Source organism: Scyliorhinus torazame, chromosome 30 (assembly GCF_047496885.1).
Source record: "Scyliorhinus torazame isolate Kashiwa2021f chromosome 30, sScyTor2.1, whole genome shotgun sequence".
NCBI classification, from domain to species: domain Eukaryota; kingdom Metazoa; phylum Chordata; class Chondrichthyes; order Carcharhiniformes; family Scyliorhinidae; genus Scyliorhinus; species Scyliorhinus torazame.
In genome coordinates this window covers 1,752,612-1,777,741 of record NC_092736.1, presented here as the reverse complement: position 1 = coordinate 1,777,741, position 25,130 = coordinate 1,752,612, and the positions used below count along the sequence as shown (strand labels likewise).

Below are 25,130 nucleotides of genomic sequence, written 5' to 3'. Positions count from 1 at the left end.
TCGGTAAAGAATTCCACAGATTCACTACCCTCCGAGAGAAGAAATTACTCTTCATCTGTTTTAAATGGGTGACCCCTCACTCGGAGATTATTCCCTCTGGTCCTAGATTCTCCAACAAGAGGAAATAATCTCTTCGCATCTACCCTGTCCAGCCCCTGAGAATCCGATATGTCTCAATGTCTCATTCTTCTAAACTCCAATGAGCACAGGCCCAACCTACTCAACCTCTCCTCATAAAGAAATCCCTCCGTACCCGGGATCGACCCAGTGAACCACAGCCTCCAATGTCAGTATATCTTTCCTTCGATAAGGGGACCAAAACTGTTCACAATATCCCTGGTTTAACTCGTGCCTTGGATAGTTTGAGCAGGACCTCCCTATTTTTATACTCCATTCCCTTTGAAACAAAGGCCAACATTCCATTTGCCGTCCCTATTACCCCCTGAACTTGCACGCTAGATTTTTGTGATTTATACACAAGGACCTCCAAATCCCCGTGCTGCAGCTTTCTGCAATCTCTCTCCATTTAAATAATATTCAGCTCCTTTATTCTTCCTGCCAAAGTGCAGAACTACATTATATTCCATCAGCCAGGTTTTTGTCCACTCATCTAACCTGTCTGTATCCCTCTATAGACTGTGTCATCCTCACCACTTGTCTTCCACCTATTTTGTGTCATCCACCTAATTGCTTCCTTAGATATGAAGACAAAACTGTTTGGCGGCACGGTGGCGCAGTGGTTAGCACTGCTGCCTCATGGCGCCGAGGACCCGGGTTTGATCCTGGCTCTGGGTCACTGTCCGTGTGGAGTTTGCACATTCTCCCCGTGTCTGCGTGGGTTTCGCCCCCACAACCCAAACATGTGCAGGGTAGGTGGATTGGCCACCCTAAATTGGGGGAAAAAAGCAATTGGGTACTTTGGACGGCACAGTGGTTAGTACTCCTGCCTCACAGCGCCAGGGACCCGGGTTAACACTCCTGCCTCACAGTGCCAGGGACCCAGGTTAACACAGCTGCCTCACAGCGCCAGGGACCCGGGACAGCACTCCTGCCTCACAGTGCCAGAGACCCGGGTTAACACAGCTGCCTCACAGCGCCAGGGACCCGGGACAGCACTCCTGCCTCACAGTGCCAGGGACCCGGGTTAACAGTGCTGTCTCACAGCGCCAAGGACCCGGGATAACACTGCTGTCTCACAGTGCCAAGGACCCGGGTTAACACAGCTGCCTCACAGCGCCAGGGACCCGGGACAGCACTCCTGCCTCACAGCGCCAGGGACCCGGGTTAACAGTGCTGTCTCACAGCGCCAAGGACCCGGGATAACACTGCTGTCTCACAGTGCCAGGGACTCGGGTTAACACAGCTGCCTCACAGCGCCAGGGACCCGGGTTAACACTGCTGTCTCACAGTGCCAGGGACCCGGGTTACCACAGCTGCCCCACAGCGCCAGGGACCCGGGTTAACACTGCTGTCTCACAGTGCCAGGGACTCGGGTTAACACAGCTGCCTCACAGCGCCAGGGACCCGGGTTAACACTGTTGTCTCACAGTGCCAGGGACTCGGGTTAACACAGCTGCCTCACAGCACCAGGGACCCGGGTTAACACTGCTGTCTCACAGTGCCAGGGACCCGGGTTAACACTGCTGCCTCACAGCGCCAGGGACCCGGGTTAACACAGCTGCCTCACAGCGCCAGGGACCCGGGTTAGCACTGCTGCCTCACAGTGCCACGGACCCGGGTTAACACTGCTGTCTCACAGCGCAAGGGACCCGGGTTGACACTGCTGTCTCACAGTGCCAGGGACCCGGGTTAACACTGCTGCCTCACAGCGCAAGGGACCCGGGTTAACACTGCTGTCTCACAGTGCCAGGGACCCGGGTTAACACTGCTGCCTCACAGTGCCAGGGACCCGGGTTAACACTGCTGCCTCACAGTGCCAGGGACCTGGGTTAACACTGCTGCCTCACAGTGCCAAGGACCCGGGTTAACACTGATGCCTCACAGCGCCAGGGACCCGGGTCAGCACTCCTGCCTCACAGCGCCAGGGACCCGGGTCAGCACTCCTGCCTCACAGTGCCAGGGATCCGGGTCAGCACTCATGCCTCACAGTGCCAGGGACCCGGGTTAACACTGCTGCCTCACAGTGCCAGGGACCCGGGTTAACACTGCTGCCTCACAATGCCAGGGATCCGGGTCAGCACTCATGCCTCACAGTGCCAGGGACCCGGGGTAACACTGCTGCCTCACAGTGCCAGGGACCCGGGTTAACACTGCTGCCTCACAGTGCCAGGGACCCGGGTTAACACTGCTGTCTCACAGTGCCAGGGACCCGGGTTAACACTGCTGTCTCACAGTGCCAGGGACCCGGGTTAACACTGCTGTCTCACAGTGCCAGGGACCCGGGTTAACACTGCTGTCTCACAGTGCCAGGGACCCGGGTTAACACTGCTGTCTTACAGTGCCAGGGACCCGGTTTAACTCTGCTGTCTCACAGTGCCAGGGACCCGGGTTAACACTGCTGTCTTACAGTGCCAGGGACCCGGGTTAACTCTGCTGCCTCACAGCGCCAGGGACCCGGGTTGAATTCTGACCTCGGGTGACTGTGTGGAGTCTGCACGTTCTCCCAGTGTCTGCGTGGGTTTCCTCCGGGTGCTCCGGTTTCCTCCCACAGTCCAAAGATGTGCAGGTTAGATGGATTGGCCATGATAAATTGCATGGGTGGGGGATTGGGCCTAGGTAGGGTGCTCTTTCAGAGGGTCGATGCAGACATGATGGGCCGAATGGCCTCCTTCTGCACTGTAGGGGGTCTATGATGCCAGGATTTAAATTTCAAAAAAGACGAAACTGTTCACAGTATTGCAGCGGTGATCTCACCACAAAGCCTGGAGAATTGGAGTGAGGTTTCTTTACACCTCATTGCAATAAAGGCCAACAGACATTTGCTCCCTAATTGATTGCTGTACCTGCATCGTAACTGTTTCTGATCCGTGTACAATGAGAGCCAAATCTCCTTGAACACCAAGCTAATATTATTTTACTCTATACCATTTGCTAACCTAAAGCTACTGAATTTTCAATGTTCGTTCAGGCATTAAGAGGGTGAGATTTACAAAGATCACAACTGGTTTGGAAAAGGTTGAATGAGCAGATAGAATCATAGAATCCCTACAGTGTAGAAGGAGGCCATTCGGCCCATCGAGTCTGCACCAGCCCTTGGAAAGAGCACCCTAAACCCACACCCCACCCTACCCCTGTAACCCAGCAACCCCACCTAACCCTTTGCACATTAAGGGACAATTTATCATGGCCAATCCACCAAACCTTTACATCTTTGGACGGTGGGAGGAAACCAGAGCCCCCGGAGGAAACCCACGCACACACGGGGAGAACGTGCAAACTCCACAGGCAGTCACCCGGGGCCAGAGTTGAACCCGGGTCCCTGGAGTTGTGAGGCAGCAGTGCTAACCACTGTGCCGCCTGTAGATCTCAAGGATGGGACGGAGGTTACGTTGGTCAGTTTTTACCTCCTGCAGACAATACAGAGTTATCAATAATACATGATTCGGGTTAAAGTTACAATTGGAACTGTCAAAAGGAATGTGCATTTAGCATTACAATAAAATATTAAAATCAATCAGGCTGCACCTCGGATGACAATTACTAAGGAGTCACTCAACGAAATAGGGTCTCTGTTCATGGAGTTCCTTATTTAGATCGTTAACAAAAATAAAGATATATTTAGATAGCGCCTTTCAAAACCTCTGAATGTCTTAAAGCGTTTCGGATCAATAAAACATTTTTGAAGTCTAATCACTGTTGCTGTGCAGGAAATATCTCATAACAACGAGGTTATGACCAGAAAACCTGCTTTAATGATCTTGGTCCAGTGATAAATAGTTCAGGACACAGTGACAACTCCTCCGCTCTTCAAATGAGGGAACAGACTGGGCCTCAGTTTCATGTCTCATCTATAAAACAGCACCTCCTACACTGCAGCACTCCCTCAGCACTGCCCTGTGTCAACATAGCACCTCCTACACTGCAGCTCTCCCTCAGCACTGCCCTGTGTCAACACAGCACCTCCTACACTGCAGCTCTCCCTCAGCACTGCCCTGTGTCAACATAGCACCTCCTACAAGGAACTTAAGCAAGGAGTCAGGAGGGCTAGAAGGGGTCATGAAAAGCCATTGGCAAATAGGGTTAAGGAAAATCCCAAGGCTTTTTACACGTACATAAAAAGCAAGAGGGTAGCCAGGGAAAGGGTTGGCCCACTGAAGGATAGGCAAGGGAATCTATGTGTGGAGCCAGAGGAAATGGGCGAGGTACTAAATGAATACTTTGCATCAGTATTCACCAAAGAGAAGGAATTGGTAGATGTTGAGTCTGGAGAAGGGGGTGTAGATAGCCTGGGTCACATTGTGATCTAAAAAGACGAGGTGTTGGGTGTCTTAAAAAATATTAAGGTAGATAAGTCCCCAGGGCCGGATGGGATCTACCCCAGAATACTGAAGGAGGCTGGAGAGGAAATTGCTGAGGCCTTGACAGAAATCTTTGGATCCTCGCTGTCTTCAGGGGATGTCCCGGAGGACTGGAGAATAGCCAATGTTGTTCCTCTGTTTAAGAAGGGTAGCAAGGATAATCCCGGGAACTACAGGCCGGTGAGCCTTACTTCAGTGGTAGGGAAATTACTGGAGAGAATTCTTCGAGACTGGATCTACTCCCATTTGGAAGCAAATGGACGTATTAGTGAGAGGCAGCACGGTTTTGTGAAGGGGAGGTCGTGTCTCACTAACTTGATAGAGTTTTTCGAGGAGGTCACTAAGATGATTGATGCAGGTAGGGCAGTAGATGTTGTCTATATGGACTTCAGTAAGGCCTTTGACAAGGTCCCTCATGGTAGACTAGTACAAAAGGTGAAGTCACACGGGATCAGGGGTGAACTGGCAAGGTGGATACTGAACTGGCTAGGCCATAGAAGGCAGAGGGTAGCAATGGAGGGATGCTTTTTAATTGGAGGGCTGTGACCAGTGGTGTTCCACAGGGATCAGTGCTGGGACCTTTGCTCTTTGTAGTATATATAAATGATTTGGAGGAAAATGTAACTGGTCTGATTAGTAAGTTGCAGACGACACAAAGGTTGGTGGAATTGCGGATAGCGATGAGGACTGTCTGAGGATACAGCAGGATTTAGATTGTCTGGAGACTTGGGCGGAGAGATGGCAGATGGAGTTTAATCCGGACAAATGTGAGGTAATGCATTTTGGAAGGGCTAATGCAGGTAGGGAATATACAGTGAATGGTAGAACCCTCAAGAGTATTGAAAGTCAAAGAGATCTAGGAGTACAGGTCCACAGGTCATTGAAAGGGGCAACACAGGTGGAGAAGGTAGTCAAGAAGGCATACGGCATGCTTGCCTTCATTGGCCGGGGCATTGAGTATAAGAATTGGCAAGTCATGTTGCAGCTGTATAGAACCTTAGTTAGGCCACACTTGGAGTATAGTGTTCAATTCTGGTCGCCACACTACCAGAAGGATGTGGAGGCTTTAGAGAGGGTGCAGAAGAGATTTACCAGAATGTTGCCTGGTATGGAGGGCATAAGCTATGAGGAGCGATTGAATAAACTCGGTTTGTTCTCACTGGAACGAAGGAGGTTGAGGGGCGACCTGATAGAGGTATACAAAATTATGAGGGGCATAGACAGAGTGGATAGTCAGAGGCTTTTCCCCAGGGTAGAGGGGTCAATTACTAGGGGGCATAGGTTTAAGGTGAGAGGGGCAAAGTTTAGAGTAGATGTACGAGGCAAGTTTTTTACGCAGAGGGTAGTGGGTGCCTGGAACTCACTACCGGAGGAGGTAGTGGAAGCAGGGACGATAGGGACATTTAAGGGGCATCTTGACAAATATATGAATAGGATGGGAATAGAAGGATACGGACCCAGGAAGTGTAGAAGATTGTAGTTTAGTCGGGCAGTATGGTCGGCACGGGCTTGGAGGGCCGAAGGGCCTGTTCCTGTGCTGTACATTTCTTTGTTCTTTGTACACTGCAGCTCTCCCTCAGCACTGCCCTGTGTCAATACAGAACCGCCTACACTGCAGCCCTCCCTCAGCACTGCCCTGTGTCAATACAGAACCTCCTACACTGCAGCACTCCCTCAGCACTGCCCTGTGTCAATACAGCACCTCCTACACTGCAGCACTCCCTCAGCACTGCCCTGTGTCAACATAGCACCTCCTACACTGCAGCCCTCCCTCAGCACTGCCCTGTGTCAATACAGAACCGCCTACACTGCAGCTCTCCCTCAGCACTGCCCTGTGTCTACACAGCACCTCCGACACTGCAGCTCTCCCTCAGCACTGCCCTGTGTCAATACAGAACCTCCTACACTGCAGCACTCCCTCAGCACTGCCCTGTGTCAATACAGAACCGCCTACACTGCAGCACTCCCTCAGCACTGCCCTGTGTCAACACAGAACCTCCGACACTGCAGCTCTCCCTCAGCACTGCCCTGTGTCAATACAGCACCTCCTACACTGCAGCACTCCCTCAGCACTGCCCTGTGTCAATACAGCACCTCCTATACTGCAGCACTCCCTCAGCACTGCCCTGTGTCAACATAGCACCTCCTACACTGCAGCACTCCCTCAGCACTGCCCTGTGTCAACATAGCACCTCCTACACTGCAGCTCTCCCTCAGCACTGCCCTGTGTCAACATAGCACCTCCTACACTGCCGCTCTCCCTCAGCACTGCCCTGTGTCAACATAGCACCTCCTACACTGCAGCTCTCCCTCAGCACTGCCCTGTGTCAACACAGCACCTCCTACACTGCAGCACTCCCTCAGCACTGCCCTGTGTCAACATAGAACCTCCTACACTGCAGCTCTCCCTCAGCACTGCCCTGTGTCAACATAGAACCTCCTACACTGCAGCTCTCCCTCAGCACTGCCCTGTGTCAACACAGAACCTCCGACACTGCAGCACTCCCTCAGCACTGCCCTGTGTCAACACAGCACCTCCTACACTGCAGCTCTCCCTCAGCACTGCCCTGTGTCAACATAGAACCTCCTACACTGCAGCTCTCCCTCAGCACTGCCCTGTGTCAACACAGAACCTCCGACACTGCAGCACTCCCTCAGCACTGCCCTGTGTCAATACAGACCCGCCTACACTGCAGCACTCCCTCAGCACTGCCCTGTGTCAACATAGAACCTCCTACACTGCAGCTCTCCCTCAGCACTGCCCTGTGTCAACACAGAACCTCCGACACTGCAGCACTCCCTCAGCACTGCCCTGTGTCAATACAGACCCGCCTACACTGCAGCACTCCCTCAGCACTGCCCTGTGTCAACACAGCACCTCCTACACTGCAGCTCTCCCTCAGCACTGCCCTGTGACAGACAGATTTTGTGCTGGAGTCTCCATAGTGAATCCTAAGAGGCGACAGTGTGACATATTAAACCCCTGCTCGCTGCTGGGATTTTTACCATGGACTAGAGGGAGATGTTTATGAAGCTTCTCATTTCTTCCTCAGGAGGTTTCACTGTGTATCCCAATCAATGGGCTGGGTTTGAAGTGCTGTCACCGATAGGGTCAAAATGAGCTATAGAAAGAAGTGCATCGCTGTAGTGACCCCCTTGAAGCATGTTTATGTGGGATTTTAATAATGGCTGTTATTAAAAATAATTGAAGAATTAGAAGCAAGCAGAACACAAGAATAGAGCAGCAGGAATAAACAGACAGCATCAGCATTCCATGTTGGTTTGAGCCCAAGGAAGATGCAGCCCCCCCTGCCAGACAGAGAAGATATTGTAATCTCCGTTATTACTGATGGGACAACGCCAAAGAGCGTCAGCAAAGACTCCTCCTTGTGTTAAAGTGACAGTCTTTGAAATAACACAGCGATATTGCAGCACTAACACTCAGACTGCTCGATTTATCACATTTTTTAATCTGCTATTTTTGTTTATATATTGGCACAGTCTACTGGTCATGGCACAGTCCCAGCCAGTCAAACACCAGTATCTTGGTGACAAAAGATGTAATACCGGAGGTTTTGGCTTGTCAGCACCTGATTGGTTACTCTGAGGTGTGGCTGTTCGGCCGTGTTGGGCGAGGTGGGGGCAGGGACGTTTGGAATAGGTCTCTGTTCCGTTAGGCGGGTCGGAGGCGTTGGCTGGGGCTGAGGTGTGCGGAGACGGAGGTGGTGTGATGGGACTGTAGAACCTGCTGAGGGCGAAGTCACACAGCAACAAAAATAGATGTTTGAAAAAAGGAAGGGAAACTGACAGCGCGGCATCGGCACAAAAATTGTTTCTTGTGTTTTCTTCTCTTACTGAAATATGGGGGGCGGTCCTCCGATATGGAGGCCAAGTGTTCGCGCCGTCGTGAACGCCGTCACATTTCACGACGGCGCGAGCAGGGCCCGGAGGGGGGCCAGCAGGCGCTGGAGTGGTTCACGCCGCTCCAACGTCCTTACCCGCCGCGCCAACCCGCGCATGTGCAGTCGGGGCAGCCCAATCCTGCGAACGCGCAGTTCGGCCGCGCCATCCTGCACTTGCGCGGGGAACGTCTACGCACGCCGGCCCCTCACCAACATGGCGGCGGTGTTTTGGGGCCGCGGGCGGAAGGTGGTAGACCTGGGGGGGGGGGGAGGGGGGGGGGGAGAAGCCAGCCCGCCGATCGGTGGGCCCCGATCGCGGGCCAGACCCCATCGGAGGCCACCCCGGTGGAGGAGCCCCCCTCCCTCCCCCACAGGCCCCCCCCCCAGCGTTCCAGCAGAGTTCCCGCCAGCAGCGACCAGGGGTGGACGGCGCCGGCGGGAACCTGTCGTGTCGTAGCGGCCGCTCGGCCCATCCGGGCCGGAGAATCACCGCTCGCCGGTTCTCCGAGCGGCCCGGTGCGAATCGCGCGCCGCTGGTTTCCGGGGGGGGGGTAGGGGAATCGCGTGCGGGGGTCGGGGTGGCGCGATTCACGCGCCGTTCCGGCGATTCTCCCACCCGGCGTGGGGGGGGGAAGAATAGCGCCCATGATGTGGAGGTGCCGGCGTTGGACTGGGGTGAGCACAGTAAGAAGTCTTACAACACCAGGTTAAAGTCCAACAGGTTTGTTTCGAATCACTAGCTTTCGGAGCACTGCTCCTTCCTCAGGTGAATTCCCCTGAGGAAGGAGCAGCGCTCCGAAAGCTAGTGATTCGAAACAAACCTGGTGGACTTTACCCTGGTGTTGTAAGACTTCTTACTTGGAAATATGAATAACAGGTTTGTGTTGCTTCAAGTCAAAGTGAAGCTCAGGTCAGCAGCATCCAATTCACACATCAGCCAATCACTACAGCAAGTTCCATCGATTCTGTCGGACCAAGTCAGTGGAGTCCCCTCAGAGTCTATCTGAAATGTCGCTGGCTACAAACTGTAACTGATCGTCTAGAGTTCTGCTCAAAGCCATGGATAATGGGAATCAAAATCTAACACAAGCTGCTGATCGGAAATCCACCCACATTGCCCTGGGTGGAACAGTTACCTGTAACTCCTGCTCGTCCTAACTATTGGCCTCAAAGCAGGGCAGAGTGTGGCAACAAAAATCTACACAATACCAAGTGACAGCAAATCTCCTCACTGACATTCAGCTTGGGATCCACCAGGACCCACTGGATTCCAGACATCATTACAGCTTTGATCCAAAAATGTACACAAGAGCTAAACTGCCAAGAGGAGGAGAGTGACTGAGAAAAGCACTTGAATTATAGGCCAGTGAGCTTAACTTCGGTAGTAGGGAAGATGCTGGAATCTATCATCAAGGAATCTGGATGGAAATTGTCCCATTGGGCAGACGCAGCATGGGTTCATAAAGGGCAGGTCGTGCCTAACTAATTTAGTGGAATTTTTTGAGAACATTACCAGTGCGGTAAATAACGGGGAGCCAATGGATGTGGTATATCTGGATTTCCAGAAAGCCTTTGACAAGGTGCCACACAAAAGGTTGCTGCATGAGATAAAGATGCATGGCATTAAGGGGAAAGTTTTAGTATGGATAGAGGATTGGTTAATTAATAGAAAGCAAAGAGTGAGGTTTAATGGGTGTTTCTCTGGTTGGCAATCAGTAGCTAGTGGTGTCCCTCAGGGATCAGTGTTGGGCCCACAATTGTTCACAATTTACATAGATGATTTGGAGTTGGGGACCAAGGGCAATGTGTCCAAGTTTGCAGATGACACTAAGATGAGTGGTAAAGCAAAAAATGCAGAGGATACTGGAAGTCTGCAGAGGGATTTGGATAGGTTAAGTGAATGGGCTAGGGTCTGGCAGATGGAATACAATGTTGACAAATGTGAGGTTATCATTTTTGGTCGGAATAACAGCAAAAGGGATTATTATTTAAATGATTAAATATTAAAACATGTTGCTGTGCAGAGAGACCTGGGTGTGCTAGTGCATGAGTCGCAAAAAGTTGGTTTTCAGGTGCAACAGATGATTAAGAAGGCGAATGGAATTTTGTCCTTCATTGCTAGAGGGATGGAGTTTAAGACTAGGGAGGTTATGCTGCAATTGTATAAGGTGTTAGTGAGGCCACACCTGGAGTATTGTGTTCAGTTTTGGTCTCCTTACTTGAGAAAGGACGTACTGGCACTGGAGGGTGTGCAGAGGAGATTCACTAGGTTAATCCCAGAGCTGAAGGGGTTGGATTACGAGGAGAGGTTGAGTAGACTGGGAGTGTACTCGTTGGAATTTAGAAGGATGAGGGGGATCTTATAGAAACATATAAAATTATGAAGGGAATAGATAGGATAGATGCGGGCAGGTTGTTTCCACTGGTGGGTGAAAGCAGAACTAGGGGGCATAGCCTCAAAGTAAGGGGAAGTAGATTTAGGACTGAGTTTAGGAGGAACTTCTTCACCCAAAGAGTTGTGAATCTATGGAATTCCTTGCCCAGTGAAGCAGTAGAGGCTCCTTCATTAAATGTTTTTAAGATAAAGATAGATAGTTTTTTTGAAGAATAAAGGGATTAAGGGTTATGGTGTTCGGGCCGGAAAGTGGAGCTGAGTCCACAAAAGATCAGCCATGATCTCATTGAATGGCGGAGCAGGCTCGAGGGGCCAGATGGCCGACTCCTGCTCCTAGTTCTTATGTTCTTATGAGTGGAATGAGGCAGTTTAGCAAAATTGAAGTCAATGGGCATCAAGGCTGAAACTTTACAGAACCTGGAGCCATATCTAACACAAAAGAAGATGGTTGTGGTTGTTGGAGGTTAGTTATCGCTGTGGAGTTCCTCTGGATAGTATCCAAGGCCCAACCATCTTCAGCTGCTTCATCAATAATGCTCTCTCCAAAATAGGTCAATTTCTCAGATAGAGCAACTGTCTGCACTCACAACATTCAGACCTGGGCTGATCAGTGGGGCAAGTAAGATTTGTGCCACATAAGTGCCAGGCAATGATCCATCTCCACATCATCTCCAACAAGAGAGAGTCTAACCACCTCACTTTGAGTTTCAATAGCTTTACCATCGCTGAATCCCCCACTATCAACATCCTGAGTAACCAGACGTTAACTAGAACAGCCGTACAAACACTGTGCAGGTCAGAGGCTGCGGATTCTGAGACAAGAAACCCACCTCCAGATTTCTAAAGCGATTCCTCAACATACACGGCACAAGTGAAACTCCAACAACACTCAAGAAGCTCAACACCATCCAGGACAAAGCAACACGCTTGATTGACACCCATCCACCATCGTACAACATTCACTCCTTCCACCCCTAGCACACAGTGGCAGCAGAGTGCACCATCTACAAGATGCACTGTAGCAAGAGTCCTTTGACAACACCATCCAAACCCGCGACCTCCGCCACCTTGAAGGACAAGGGCAGCGGATGCGTGGAAACATCGCACCCTGCAAGTTCCCCTCGCAGCAGGAGGACCAATTGGAGGACCTGCAGCACAATTAGTAGGTGCTGCTGAGCTGGTAAGATGAACAGGAGAACTCCTCAAATTGAGAATGAAGAGGTCCACAGCTGGTAGGACCATCGGTGTTGGGAGGGGAGCCTTCCACAGGGTTGCGTTTGTCCCACTTTGGTTAACTCTCACTGGCTACGTGCAAGACTTGCAATTGGCTGCAGTCATAAAAGGATCTAGTGTCCGTGGGCCTGTATCCCAGCCAGAAATCCACATCTTGAGGGACGGGATTTGCAAAGAATATGCTTTCAAAGAACATAGACAACACATTTGACTATACCAGGTGTACATTTATTTAATCTGAACACATATATATAGCTTTTGTAGCTTAAGTGAAGATGAAGATGCTTCACATGCAAAGTGAAAAGGCTCTTTTCTCCTTTATAAAAACACGGATAAATGAATCTTATCCTCTTTCCAAATTGTCTTTTTTTAGGAATGTGTTGAATTATTCATCCTCTGAGTTCCCCCTCTTCCCTCTGGGGAAGTGGTTAGAGTTGGACCAGCCGTGGTGCTTTGTACCTCGTAGGCAGCTGCAGAGAGAGAGACACGTGATGCGGTGGGGAATTAAACCAGTAACCCCTGCCCTGACTTTCCAGACTGATATTAACTGAAGGCCAGAGGAGATGAAGGGGTTAAGTGTCAGGAAACAGCAAATGGTGAGCAAGTGAGAAACTACCAACAAGCCCAGGGTTGAAGCAGGTGGAGTGCAGTTACCTTGCTCATTCGCCATTCTGTCTAATGACCCAGCAAACAGATCAGGGCTATCATCAAAAGCAATTCAATCCAACAAGAGAGAGACCAGGTTAATCAAAAATTGAACCAGACACAAACACATCAAAGCAGCAAAAACAGGGACAGTCACAGAGCGAGGTTTGGCCACATGCACAGCCACAGACAGCTTCAATCCCATTTCAAAATGACCACACACAGAGTGATGAGCACCAGATCTCTTCCTCACTTACTCCCTGACGACCACTGTCCCCTCACCCATCTCAAACCGGCGAAGGTTAGTCACAGCAAAACTGTTACAGAAATGTGATCGAGACAAGTATTTAAACATCGCAAGGCAACTCAGTATTTGCAGCCACCCCGCCGGCCACAGACTCCAAGCTGCAGATTCTGTGAACGCACAACAAAAGCTGCCAGAGTATTTAGAACGCACTGTCTCATTTCAAAGATCTCAATTCAAACGCCTATTTCCATAAATACATTGAACAGCTCGCAATCCCATAATCTTCAGACACAAAGTCCGAATCATTAAATATCGTGAATGTCGACATGTGTTTTTGACAAATTATTTTTCTCGCTCTGGGAAATCTACGTTTCCTCTTTCCTCTCGAGCCCATTTACAACTTGCCGGGGTCTTAACAGGAGCAGAGTTCAAATGGCAGCACTGACCCTGGATGTCCTTCTCCACTGGGGACCTTCTCCACCACTAAACATACAGAGGTAGTGGCCCGAGGGCACTGGTCACACTGGAGGCATGGCTGCACTGGGCACTGGCCACACTGGAGGTATGGCTGCACTGGGCACTGGCCACACTGGAGGCATGGCTGCACTGGGCACTGGGCACACAGGATACTGACCACACTGGTGATATGGCTGCACTGGGCACTGGCCACACTGCAGGCATGGCTGCACTGGGCACTGGCCACACTGGAGGCATGGCTGCACTGGGCACTGGCCACACTGGAGGCATGGCTGCACTGGGCACTGGCCACACTGGAGGCATGGCTGCGCTGGGCACTGGCCACACTGGAGGCATGGCTGCACTGGGCACTGGCCACACTGGAGGCATGGCTGCGCTGGGCACTGGCCACACTGGAGGCATGGCTGCACTGGGCACTGGCCACACTGATGGTATGGCTGCGCTGGTCACAATGGAGGTATATTTGCAGTGGCCACTGGCCACACTGGAGGTGTGGCCATACTGCTCACAAACTTACTGCATTTCCGACAATTCTGTCCTAATTCTAATAGCAGTGAGGTAGGCGCACTGTTAAGTCAATACAGGGGCAGGAATAATATCTGGATATGAAGAGGGAGAGATGAATAAATACGTCTCCCTCTACTCAAGAGTCCAGTTGTTTGGGGAATGCAGAATGGACAGGTGGTGAAGTAATGATAGGAATTACAGCAAACATAAAACTCTCCAGAATTTTACAGAAATCGTTTCTCCTTGAAGTTACTGCATCATTTTAAGAGAATGCTGTGTTAATGTCTCCCCACAGGCAGCCTTGTAGCTCAACAGGGGCACTTTAAGAGAATGATGGCATGATGTCATTTGTGCGAGCAAGCGGCCAGTCTAACATCGCAGCCGGTAGTGTTAACATCTTCTGAATAAAGCTCGAGGTGTTGGTTGAACCTCCAAACTCGATCAGGCAGACTCAATCTTGAATCCACCACAGGAAAGCTGGCGACCGGGGAGCCAGACAAGGGCTGCACCCGCTGGAGGGACCGGAAAATCACCAACAAATCCGAAGGAAACAACCTTGGAGAGAAGCCCGAAATGAACTCAGTGGCCATGAGTAGCAAGTACCCTGAAACAACAAATCCAGAGCTGGGGTGTTGCAGAACACAAAGAGAAACAGGCCGAGTTTGGGATGTGCCTTGTTCTGGGGAGACAGGAAGAAAGGCAGTAATAAAACTTCATGGTACATCCTGCACCCACAGGTTCTTCCATAGAGAAAAATGGTCGGAGTTTTTGGCGCCATGGAACCGCTTGACGAGAATACAGGGCGATGGAGCTCGTAAACGGAACGACTCGACTATCTTTCCAAGCTAACGAGATAGCAGCAGATATAAAAGTCGCAACAGCCTGAACATAATGGGGGGGGAAACATTTAACCTCCTCAGGAGTGTGGGACGTTTGGAAAATCCAGGCACAATATCATACAAAGGTTTCATAAATGCAACCAAGAACGGGTGAATCGATTACACAGTTTGTAGCTACCCTGGCTGAACACTGCGAATTCGGGGAGGCATTAAAAGATACCATCAGAGATAAATTAGTCTGTGGTTTAAGGAGCAAAGCTATTCAAAATCGGTTGTTAACCGAAAGCCACCTGACTTTAAAGAAAGCTTTGGAAATTGCTGTATCCATGGAATAAGCAGTCAAATAAGCTCGACGGGTGAGTTCAAGCAGATGAATTCACAAGCTGTCGGCTGAAACACAAACACAAACTCACACTTACCATAGGTGTGCAAAAACCGAGCACTCAGCAGCAGATTGTTGGTGCAAAGACACCATGTGGCAGAAAGGGCCAAGTTGTTTGGGGCTGGTTTAGCACAGGGCTAAATAGCTGGCTTTAAAAGCAGACCAGGGCTGGCCAGCAGCACGGTTCAATTCCCGTACCAGCCTCCCCGAACATGCACCGGAATGTGGCGACTAGGGCCTTTTCACAGTAACTTCATTTGAAGCATACTTGTGACAATAAGCGATTTTCATTTCATTTCATGTTTGTGGGAAGAAGAAGCAAGTTTCAGGCAAAGGTTGCTGGGAGCAAGAGGCAAATAAAACCTATGGCAATCTGAATCAGGAAGAAGTGTCCATGTGGTACAAAAAGGACGGGAAAAGGAACTCGATTCACAGTCTGAAGATTAACTGTCAATAAACGTACTGTCAGGCGAGATGCTCAAGGCTAGGTCAGACCTAAGATAGAGGCAGTATTAAAACAATTGGTCAGAACAGGAGTCCTTGAACCCGTTAACGTGAGTGATGGGCCATGCCAATTGTAGCCGTTTGAAAAAATAATCGCATTTGTGGAGCATTTAAATCCTGATCGATGTGCCGAGCAGCACCTTCAACCCCTGGTAAATGAGCGATTTGCTGGGTTGGCTGGAGGCCAACACGCAAGTGAAAGTGACCTGTCAAGGATATCTTCAAATGAACGTGGATCAGGATTCACAACATTCTTGATGATTGTGACACACAAAGAGTTACTTTTTTTAATGTTTCCAATTAAGGGGCAATTTAGTGTGACCAATCCAGCTACCCTGCGCATCTTTTGGGTTCTGCGGAGAACGTGCAAACTCCACACGGCCAGTGATCCGGAGCCAGGATCGAACCCGGGTCCTCGGCGCCGTGAGGCAGCAGTGCTAAGCGTTGCGTTACCGTGCTGCCCTTCAAAGGGTTGTTTTGATACTAAAGATTTAATTTGACATCACTTCAGTGTCAGCATTGTTCCAACGAGCGATGGACCAAATCATAAGTGATTAGGCAGAGTCCTGTTTTATCTGGATGGCATCTTGCTTACTGGGAAGAATGGGGAAGAACATCGCCTCAACCTGGATGTCACACTCCAGAGATAAGAAGATTGTGGATTAAGAGTCCGAAAAGACAAATGTGAATTTTTCCAATCTTCAATTGAATATATGCGTCATGTCAGCGATGCCAAGGGACTGCATGAGTCACCTTTGAAAGTCAAAACTCCCGTACCTCAACATGTCAACCAACTTCAATCTTTCTTCGGCGTACTAAATTACTATAGAAGGTCTGTCTCTAATCTGGTGAATATTCTAAAACCCGTGCACGATCTACTGTGTCAAAATAAAAAGTGAGTGAGCGATCGTGTAAGCCAAAGAGGCGCTACTCAAGTCAGAAGCTCTGACACATTTTGGTCCAAATTTACCCCTGCAACTGGCATGTGGGTTAGGGCGGTGGTTCCCCACAAAATGCCCACAAGTGAAGAGAAGCCGATCGTCTTCGTGTAAAGATCTGGAATAAAGCCCAAAGTAATTATGTGCAGATAGAGAAAGATACCCAAGGAATCATTTTTGGACTAAATCTACCAATTCCTTTTTTGGAGGAAATTGACTTTATCGATGGACCATCGTCCACTAACATCGATTCCTGTAACTCATACCAGGATTCCATCACTGGCAGAGAGCAAAATGCAGAGGTGGGCATTGCTCTTGTCAGCACACACACAATCAAGTATCGTCAGTCAAACCTGCACGGGAACGCAGATGGACTTCCCGACTACCCTCACAAAATAGTTGGGCGATAAGCAGGTCGTGTGGAAACATTTACTATTCCAGTAAGTAGATACACTCCTGTAACCGCAGGACAGCTGAAGAAACATTTCAAAAGTGATCCAGTACTTTCACAGGTTATGGATAAGCTGCTGCGAGGCAGGACTTTGTGGAAATAAACACACTCCACAAAGTAAAAGCCACATTCCCCCCGAAGACGTGAGTTATCTGTACAGGCAGGTTGTCTCCTTTGGGGAATGAGTTTCATCGTTCCACCATTATTAAAAAACCTGGGGAGGGGGGGCACACAGTGATGCAGTGGTTAGCACTGCTGCCTCACGGCGCTGAGGACCCGGGTTCGATCCCAGCCCTGGGTCACTGCCCGTGTGGAATTTGCACATTCTCCCCCTGTCTGTGTGGGTCTCACCCTCACAACCCAAAGATGTGCAGGGTAAGTGGATTGGCCACGCTACATTGCCCCTTAATTTAAAAAAAACTATTAGGATATTAGGAAACCTTGTATTGAACCAATGACACGAAGGCCACTGTGGTATTGTAAGAGTGAAGGGGAGAGCCAGGAGTTATTTTTGGTGGTGAGGGCAAGATACAGAAATCAAGGAAAAGGCAGGAATGTGTCCATTTGTCCAAAAGTGTGGAACCTGCTGCCATTGGCCTTATTGCACCCGTGGGAATGGCCAGAAGAGGCCTGACAACAGGTACATGATGATTACGGAGGACTGTTTGAACGGCGAATGTTCCTCATTCTAGTCGATGCTCACTCGAAATGGTCTGAATTTGCGATCATGAAGTCAACGTCATCGGAGAAAACAATGGAAAGATTGGGTGAAATCTTCAGCAGATTCAGTTACCCTGAACAACTGGGGAGCGATAAGGGGCTGCAGTTCAAATCTTAAGAGTTCATAAACGACTTGAAAGAGAATGGAATTCAACACATTCGGTCTGCTCCTTATCCCCCTGCCACAAATGGGCTGGCAGAACGTTTTATACAGATGACGAAACATTTGTTAAAGGTAACCAGAGAACAAGGTTAATTGTCTAAATGTTTGAGTCAATTCCTGCTCACGGACAGGAATATTACACACTCAACACCCCAAGTTTCTCCAGCTTGCTAATTATTAAACATCAACTACGCACAGCATTCGATTTGCTAAAACCACCCAAGACAAAGTAAATTGTCGAGAAGCAGCAGCAGGGTCAGGTTATACGGGGGAGAACACGGTCAAGAGGTTCTGGCAAGAAATTATACCACAATTGAAAAGTAGATTCCTGCCAGCATCGTAGCACAGACCGGACCGGACTCCTACACCATACAGACCCGAAGGGATGTAATATGGAGAAGGCAGGAGGATCAATTCTGGCAACAGGAACCAATCCACCAGAGGCAGAACCGACAGATTCCAAATCCGGCTGCGCCGAGAGAGGACCTGGACCTTCCCGAGAACCAAACCAAGTGGGGAAAACAACACCTCAATTGCGAATCAAACACCGAGTCAACCTCCGATCACCACGGCGGCCCCGGCTAAGGTAAACACGGAGGACCCTCGTACCAAGCCAAAGACACCAGAGGTTGCAGCAAGTATTAAAAAGCAGACGCCTGAGGTTCACGGGGAACCGCACCAAGAACGCCGACCTCTGGATGCCTGGCCCATTGACTGCTGCTGTTGCTCAATGAGTGATCGTGTTGCTAACTGATCGTTAATGTTATTCTGTTTATTGTGTCAGGGATGTTGATTATAAAGGGGGAGGAAATGTTGTGTATTCCGTGGTGTTTTTAGTATTTCCTCACAAGCAGCTTTGCACTTGAACAGGGGCACTTTCTGAGAACAATTGCGTACGTGGGCAGTCTAACATCGCAGCCGGTAGTGTAAACATCTTCTAAATAAAGCTCTAAGTGTTTGGTTGAACCTCCAAAGTCTGCAGACTCTGATCTTGTATCCAGCACAAATGCAGCCTCTCTTACGGACGGGCTCCCACGCAGAATCTCACTCAGGATGTAAAAACTCAACCCTTACCTTTGGGTGTGCGGAACTGGACAAAATCAGACAATGGCCCCATGCCTTTGGAATTACGAGCCTGGATTTTGAAGTAATAAGTGGTGTCAAGTGTGAGATCTTGTATCTGGTGGGTCAGTCTGTCTCCAACCACTGGCTCAATCACCCAGTCATGGATTTCTGCAGTAATATCTGTGCTATAATATATGATGTATCCTAGGTGGAGAACAGAGGGGAGAAGGAAGAAATACACAGAGATAAGAAATTAACTTTATTATCACAAACTTCAGTTTCTCTGTTAACAACCTGTCGCCCCCGAATGATATTCCAAAGTATTGGTGGATGAACTTATTCACTCATCCCCTTTGCCTATTTAATATAATTAACCTTGTTCTCTTGTTGTGGAATCTGTTTATTTTGTGGGGCAGATGCGATGTCCAACAGAAAATAATTGTACAAATGGGACTGACATCCAGTCGTTGATGAGCTCCAATTTCCTTCGCTAAACATAAAACCATCACCTCTGTCCCCACCACAAGCTCTGTTTTTGCCACTCATCCCAACCATTCCTTGTTTCAGGATGAATCAAACTGGTTGTATTTCTATACGATATTGCACTGAGTTTCCAATCTCATATCATCCCCATCATAAAGATCACCTACTTCTACCCCCCCCCCCCCAGCAACGGAAATATGACTCGGCAGGAATAGTTAGCACAAAGTCAGCTCTGTGAGAGTATCACAGATAGTAACATCAGAGTCATGTTTGTAGTGGGCTGTGCTGTAAGGGGGAGGCTAAAGCCGCAACGTGCCTGACCTGCCCCACAAGCCCCCACCAGCCACAATCTAAATGCTCAGAGGCGATGGGTGCTACTGCCCCACCCCCCACCCCCACCCCCGTGGTGCTACTGCTCCAGCCCCCGCCCCCCCACCCCCGTGGTGCCACTGCCCCAGTGGCCACACAGGCTCCAAGGGTCTGGTGTGCTCTGGCCTCCATACCTGTGATTTTTCCGTTGGCCTCTGATGGTGGCTGCCAGTTCACAATGATGGTCCTCGGTTTTCCTTCCTTGCTCACGACTGTGAGATCCTTGGGAGGAGATGTTGGCACTGAAAAGAGAGTAAGATATTAAACTTGCGATCTCAGGGTTATGTTACTGGACGAATAATTCAGAGAATGAGTTCCAATCCTATCATCCATAGAAGGAGGAGGCCATTTGCCTGCACCGACCCGCCGAAAGAGTGCCCTGCCTAGGCCCACTCCCCGCCCTGTCCCCGTATCCCCGTAACCCCGCACAATAATCATGGCCAATCCACCTGACCGGCACATCTTTGGACTGTGGGAGGAAACCGGAGCACCCGGAGGAAACCCACGCAGACACGGGGAGAACGTGCAGACTCCGCACCGACAGTGACCAGACAGTGACCCAAGCCGGGAATCGAACCTGTGACACTGGAGCTGTGAGGCAGCAGTGTTAACCACTGTGCTACTGGGCAGCAAGGTAGCATTGTGGATAGCATAATTGCTTCACAGCTCCAGGGTCCCAGGTTTGAATCCGGCTTGGGTCACTGTCTGTGCGGAGTCTGCACATCCTCCCCGTGTGTGCGTGGGTTTCCTCCGGGTGCTCCGGTTTCCTCCCACAGTCCAAAGATGTGCAGGTTAGGTGGATTGGCCGTGCTAAATTGCCTTAGTGCCCAAAATTGCCCTTAGTGTTGGGTGGGGTTACTGGGTAATGGGGATAGGGTGGAGGTGTGGACCATGGGTAGGGTGCTCTTTCCAAGAGCCGGTGCAGACTCGATGGGCCGAATGACCTCCTTCTGCACTGTAAATTCTATGATACCCCCTCACGGTACTGTGAGAAGGTCAGCTTTAGAATATCAGGAAATAAGCTGTTTTTTACTGCCGTTTTATTTGATGAGTTACATAACAAAATGTGATATAATGAGCTTCACAGAAACATGCAGTGCAGAAAAGGCTCTTCGGCCCATTGAGTCTGCACCGACACAGGAGAAACACCTGACCTGCCCACCTAACCCCCTTGGCCAGCACTTGGCCTATAGCCTCGAATGTTAAGACGGCCAAGTGCTCATCCAGGTACTTTTTAAAGATGTGAGGCAACCCGCCTCTCCCACCCTCCCAGGCAGTGCGTTCCAGACCCGCACCATCCACTGGGTAAAAACGTTTCTCCTCAAATCCCCCCTAAACCTCCCGCCCCTCACCTTGAACTTGTGCCCCCTGCGTAACCGACCCTTCAACTAAGGGGAACAGCTGCTCCCTCTCCACCCTGTCCATGTCCCTCATAACCTTGTCCACCTCGATCTGGTCGCCCCTCAGTCCTCTCTGCTCCAGCGAAAACATCCCAAACCTATCCAACCTCTCTTCATAACTTAAATGTTCCATCCCAGGCACCATACTGGTGAATCTCCTCTGCACCCCCTCCAGTGCAATCACATCCTTCCTATAATGTGGTGACCAGAACTGCACACAGTGCTCCAGCTGTGGCCTCACCAAAGTTCTATACAACTCCAACATGACCTCCCTACTTTTGTAATCAATGCCTCTATTGATGAATATGCCTTTTTCACCTCCCTATTAACCTGCCCTTCTGCCTTCAGAGATCTATTTACAAACACTCCAAGGTCCCTTTGTTCTTCGGAACTTCCCAGCGTCAGGCCTTTCATTGAATATTTCCTTGTCACATTACTCCTTCCAAAGTGTATCACCTCACACTTTTCAGGGTTAAATTCCATCTGCCCCTTTCCTGCCCATTTGACCATCCCGTCTACATCTTCCTGTAACCCAGGACACTCAACCTCACTGTTAACCACCCGGTTAATCTTTGTGTCATCCGCAAACTTACTGATCCACCCCCCACATAGTCATTTATGTTGTTTATATAAATGGCAAATAATAGAGGACCCAGCACAGATCCCTGTGGTACCCCACTGGACACTGGCTTCCAGTCACTAAGGCAGCCGTCTGTCATCACCCTCTGTCTCCTGCAGCTCAGCCAGCTTTGAATCCACCTTTTCAAGTTCCCCTGTGTCCCAGGTGCATTTGCCTTCTTTATAAGTCTCCCATGTGCGACCTTGTCAAAGGCTTTGCTGAAATCTATGTAAACTCCATCAACTGCACTACCCTCATCAACATGCTGAAAAAATTCAATCAAATTTGTTAGGCACGAGATCCCTCCGACAAAGCCATGCTGGCTATTCCTGATCAAACCTTGCCTCTCCAAGTGGAGATAGATTCTGTCCTTCAGGATTTTCTCCATTAGTTTCCCCATCACTGACGTGAGACTCGCTGGCCTGTAGCTCCCTGGCTTATCCCTACAGCCTTTCTTAAATAGTGGGACCACATTAGCTGTTCTCCAGTCCTCCGGCGCCTCTCCCGTAGCCAGAGAGGTATTAAAAATTTGGTTCAGAGCCCCGGCAATCTCCTCCCATGCCTCCTGCAGCATCCACGGACATGATTCGTCCAGACCTGGAGATTTCTCCAATTTTAAGCCTGCCAACACCCCCAATAACTTGTCCCTCCCGATGACAACTTGCTCAATAAGCTCACAGTCTCTCTCTCCCAGAGTTCTGTATCTGCCTCATCATTCTCTTCACCAGTGAGCCTAGTCTTGAAGTTTCTGCAGAACATTTGATTGTGGAGTGCTCACCCTTGCCAGCAGGGGTAACTGGGCAGCAATGAGGAGCAGGAACCCATGCTGATAAATTTAAGGGCCCAGAGGCTGAGCTCAGGATCAGATAACTCAGCCCAGAGCCAGGGTTGAGGCTAGAGCTCCCACACTGAGTCATGACCATGTTCATAAACTGTCCCACAGCCTAGCTGGAGAAGGGAACAATGTTTTATTGACTCATATATTCTGTTTTCAGTCTTGGAACCAGGGCCATACCTGTTTCGAATGTAGTTCCGTGTGCTGTCATGCTCCAGGTACTCGACCTTCGACCCTTTGTTACCTTGACGGAAAACTCGTAGAGTGTATTTGGTTTCAATCCTGAGACAATATAACTCAGTGTAGTGGTGTCTGCCGTCTGAAAGAGAATCAAATTGACATTGTCTGAGCCATGGACCTATAGAGTTACAGTCATCCACCATTCACTGAGTCACCATACACCAGAACAACAATTAACCTTGTCCATAATACAAGGAACAACTCCACAAATAAACCAGGGAATAAACTCCACCAATAACATAGGGAATTAATCCGTCCCTCCATTATACCAGAAACTAGTTCCCTAACGTATACCCATGTAAGATGTGGGAAATTAACCCCATTTCCCCACATCTATCCACCTCCATCTTATAATAATCATAATCTTTATTATTGTCACAAGCAGGCTTACATTAACACTGCAATGAAGTTACTGTGAAAATCCCCTAGTTGTCACATTCCGGCACCTGTTCGGGGACACAGAGGGAGAATTCAGAATGTCCAATTCACCTAACAGCACGTCTTTTGGGACTTGTGGGAGGAAACCGGAGCACCCGGAGGGAACCCTCGCCGACATGGGGAGAACGTGCAGACTCCGCACAGACAGTGACCCAAGCCGGGAATCGAACCCAGAACCCAGGCACTGTGAAGCAACAGTGCTAACCACTGTGCTACCATGCTGCCAGTCAGTGGCTAGTGTTGTGAAGCGGAAGCATGGCTGGTACGTACAGCACAGTTCCGTAACTGACCCAGACAGCTGGATACACGACTCACCTTGTACTTAGTGTTGGCAGGATAGTTGGTTTTCCAGCGCACTGTGTAGAATCGCGCATCGGTGATCTTCTGGTTCTTGGGCAGCGAGCTGTCGGCCCACGTGACCCGGATGGTGTCGTGGGTAAGCACTGTGGCCTGAACTCCGACCGGGGGCAGCATGGGGCTGGGGTCTGGTACTGGAGTGTATGGATTATTGACAAGATCAAATATATAAACTTTGGAAGGGTCAAAAGGGTCTAAGGGATAAATTAAATGAAGAGTAATGTTTGTAAGAAGGTAAGTGATGAATCATGCAAGGAGAAGGGGAAAGCAGCCAGAGAGCGATCCCGTCAGATCCAAGCAGCAGGAAGGCATGAAATGGAGGAGAAAGAAACAGAGAAAGCAAGGTTAGAGCAAGCGTTCCACTGTTAACTACTTAAAATGAAGTAATTTGAGAGACTAGCTGGTCGGTGCTACCTTAATTTACCATTCACACACACAGACAGAGAGACACACAAACATACACACACATACATACAAACACACACAGACACGCACAGACACAGGCACACACACACACAGGCAAAAACACAGGCAGGCACACACAGATGCACACAGGCAGGCACACACACAGACACACACACAGTATATTCACATGCGCAACACAACAGCCAGCCAATCACACACTGAACATCTGGTGATTGGTGCTTATGGTGGTTGCTGAGAGGAAGGGTGAGCTTTGTTCGTAGCCAGAGTATGATGTCTAAGCGTCCCCTTTCCTCGCCTCCTTGGTGAATCTCTCGCCTTCCTTTCACTATTTCTCCCATTCTCCCACTACCTTTACGTTCCACACCCTTCCTCCCCGACTCCAGCCATTTCCCCAACTGGGAGGAGAATATTAACTGAGCCGATGATAGACGCAAAGATAAATCTTGATTTCAAAACCCAATTGCCTTTATAAATAAGGCCCATTTTGTTCAGAGTATGTTTGTTGTCGGCAGCACAGTGGCGCAGTGGTTCGCACTGCTGCCTCACGGCGCCGAGGACCCGGGTTCGATCCCGGCTCTGGGTCACTGTCCGTGTGGAGTTTGCACATTCTCCCCGTGTCTGCGTGGGTTTCACCGCGACAACCCAAAGATGTGCAGGGCAGGCGGATTGGCCGTGATAAATTGCTCCTTAACTGGAAAAATTAATTGGGTACTCTAAATTTATATTTAAAATTTTTTTTAATGTTTGTTGTCGCAGTAACTGAGTCAAAACACTGGATTCAATACCAGAGCTCACAACATCTCCTCCCTCAAATAGAATTCAACCCAGTGCTTACTGAGAGTCGCACATTGAACTGCAAGGGATTGGTCTTCAGAGTGTCAGCGACAGCTGAAATGTTCCTTCATTATGGGGGAATATCAGGAAATTCATGGGCGGCCAAACGCACGGAGCAATTTCCCAACACATAACCCTGTAGGCAAGGCTCCCTAATGGAAGAACGCACTCGGAAAATCAACC

General features: G+C 49.7%; 1 protein-coding gene across 10 annotated transcripts in view; it reads right to left on the bottom strand.

Moving 5' to 3' along the window:
* LOC140404308 (neogenin-like) overlaps positions 1–25,130 on the bottom strand; it is a 223,681-nt gene that overhangs the window by 30,949 nt on the left and 167,602 nt on the right. For 8 of the 10 annotated variants that reach the window (XM_072492648.1, XM_072492655.1, XM_072492651.1 and 5 more), the window contains exons 17-20: positions 23,646–23,881; positions 22,833–22,971; positions 19,933–20,040; positions 18,956–19,150 (exon numbers count right to left, since the gene is read on the bottom strand). In XM_072492648.1, coding sequence (XP_072348749.1) covers positions 18,956–19,150; positions 19,933–20,040; positions 22,833–22,971; positions 23,646–23,881 — 678 coding nt within the window. The remainder of the gene's footprint in view (positions 1–18,955; positions 19,151–19,932; positions 20,041–22,832; positions 22,972–23,645; positions 23,882–25,130) is intronic. The other 2 variants (XM_072492650.1, XM_072492654.1) reach the window with 1 other exon arrangement.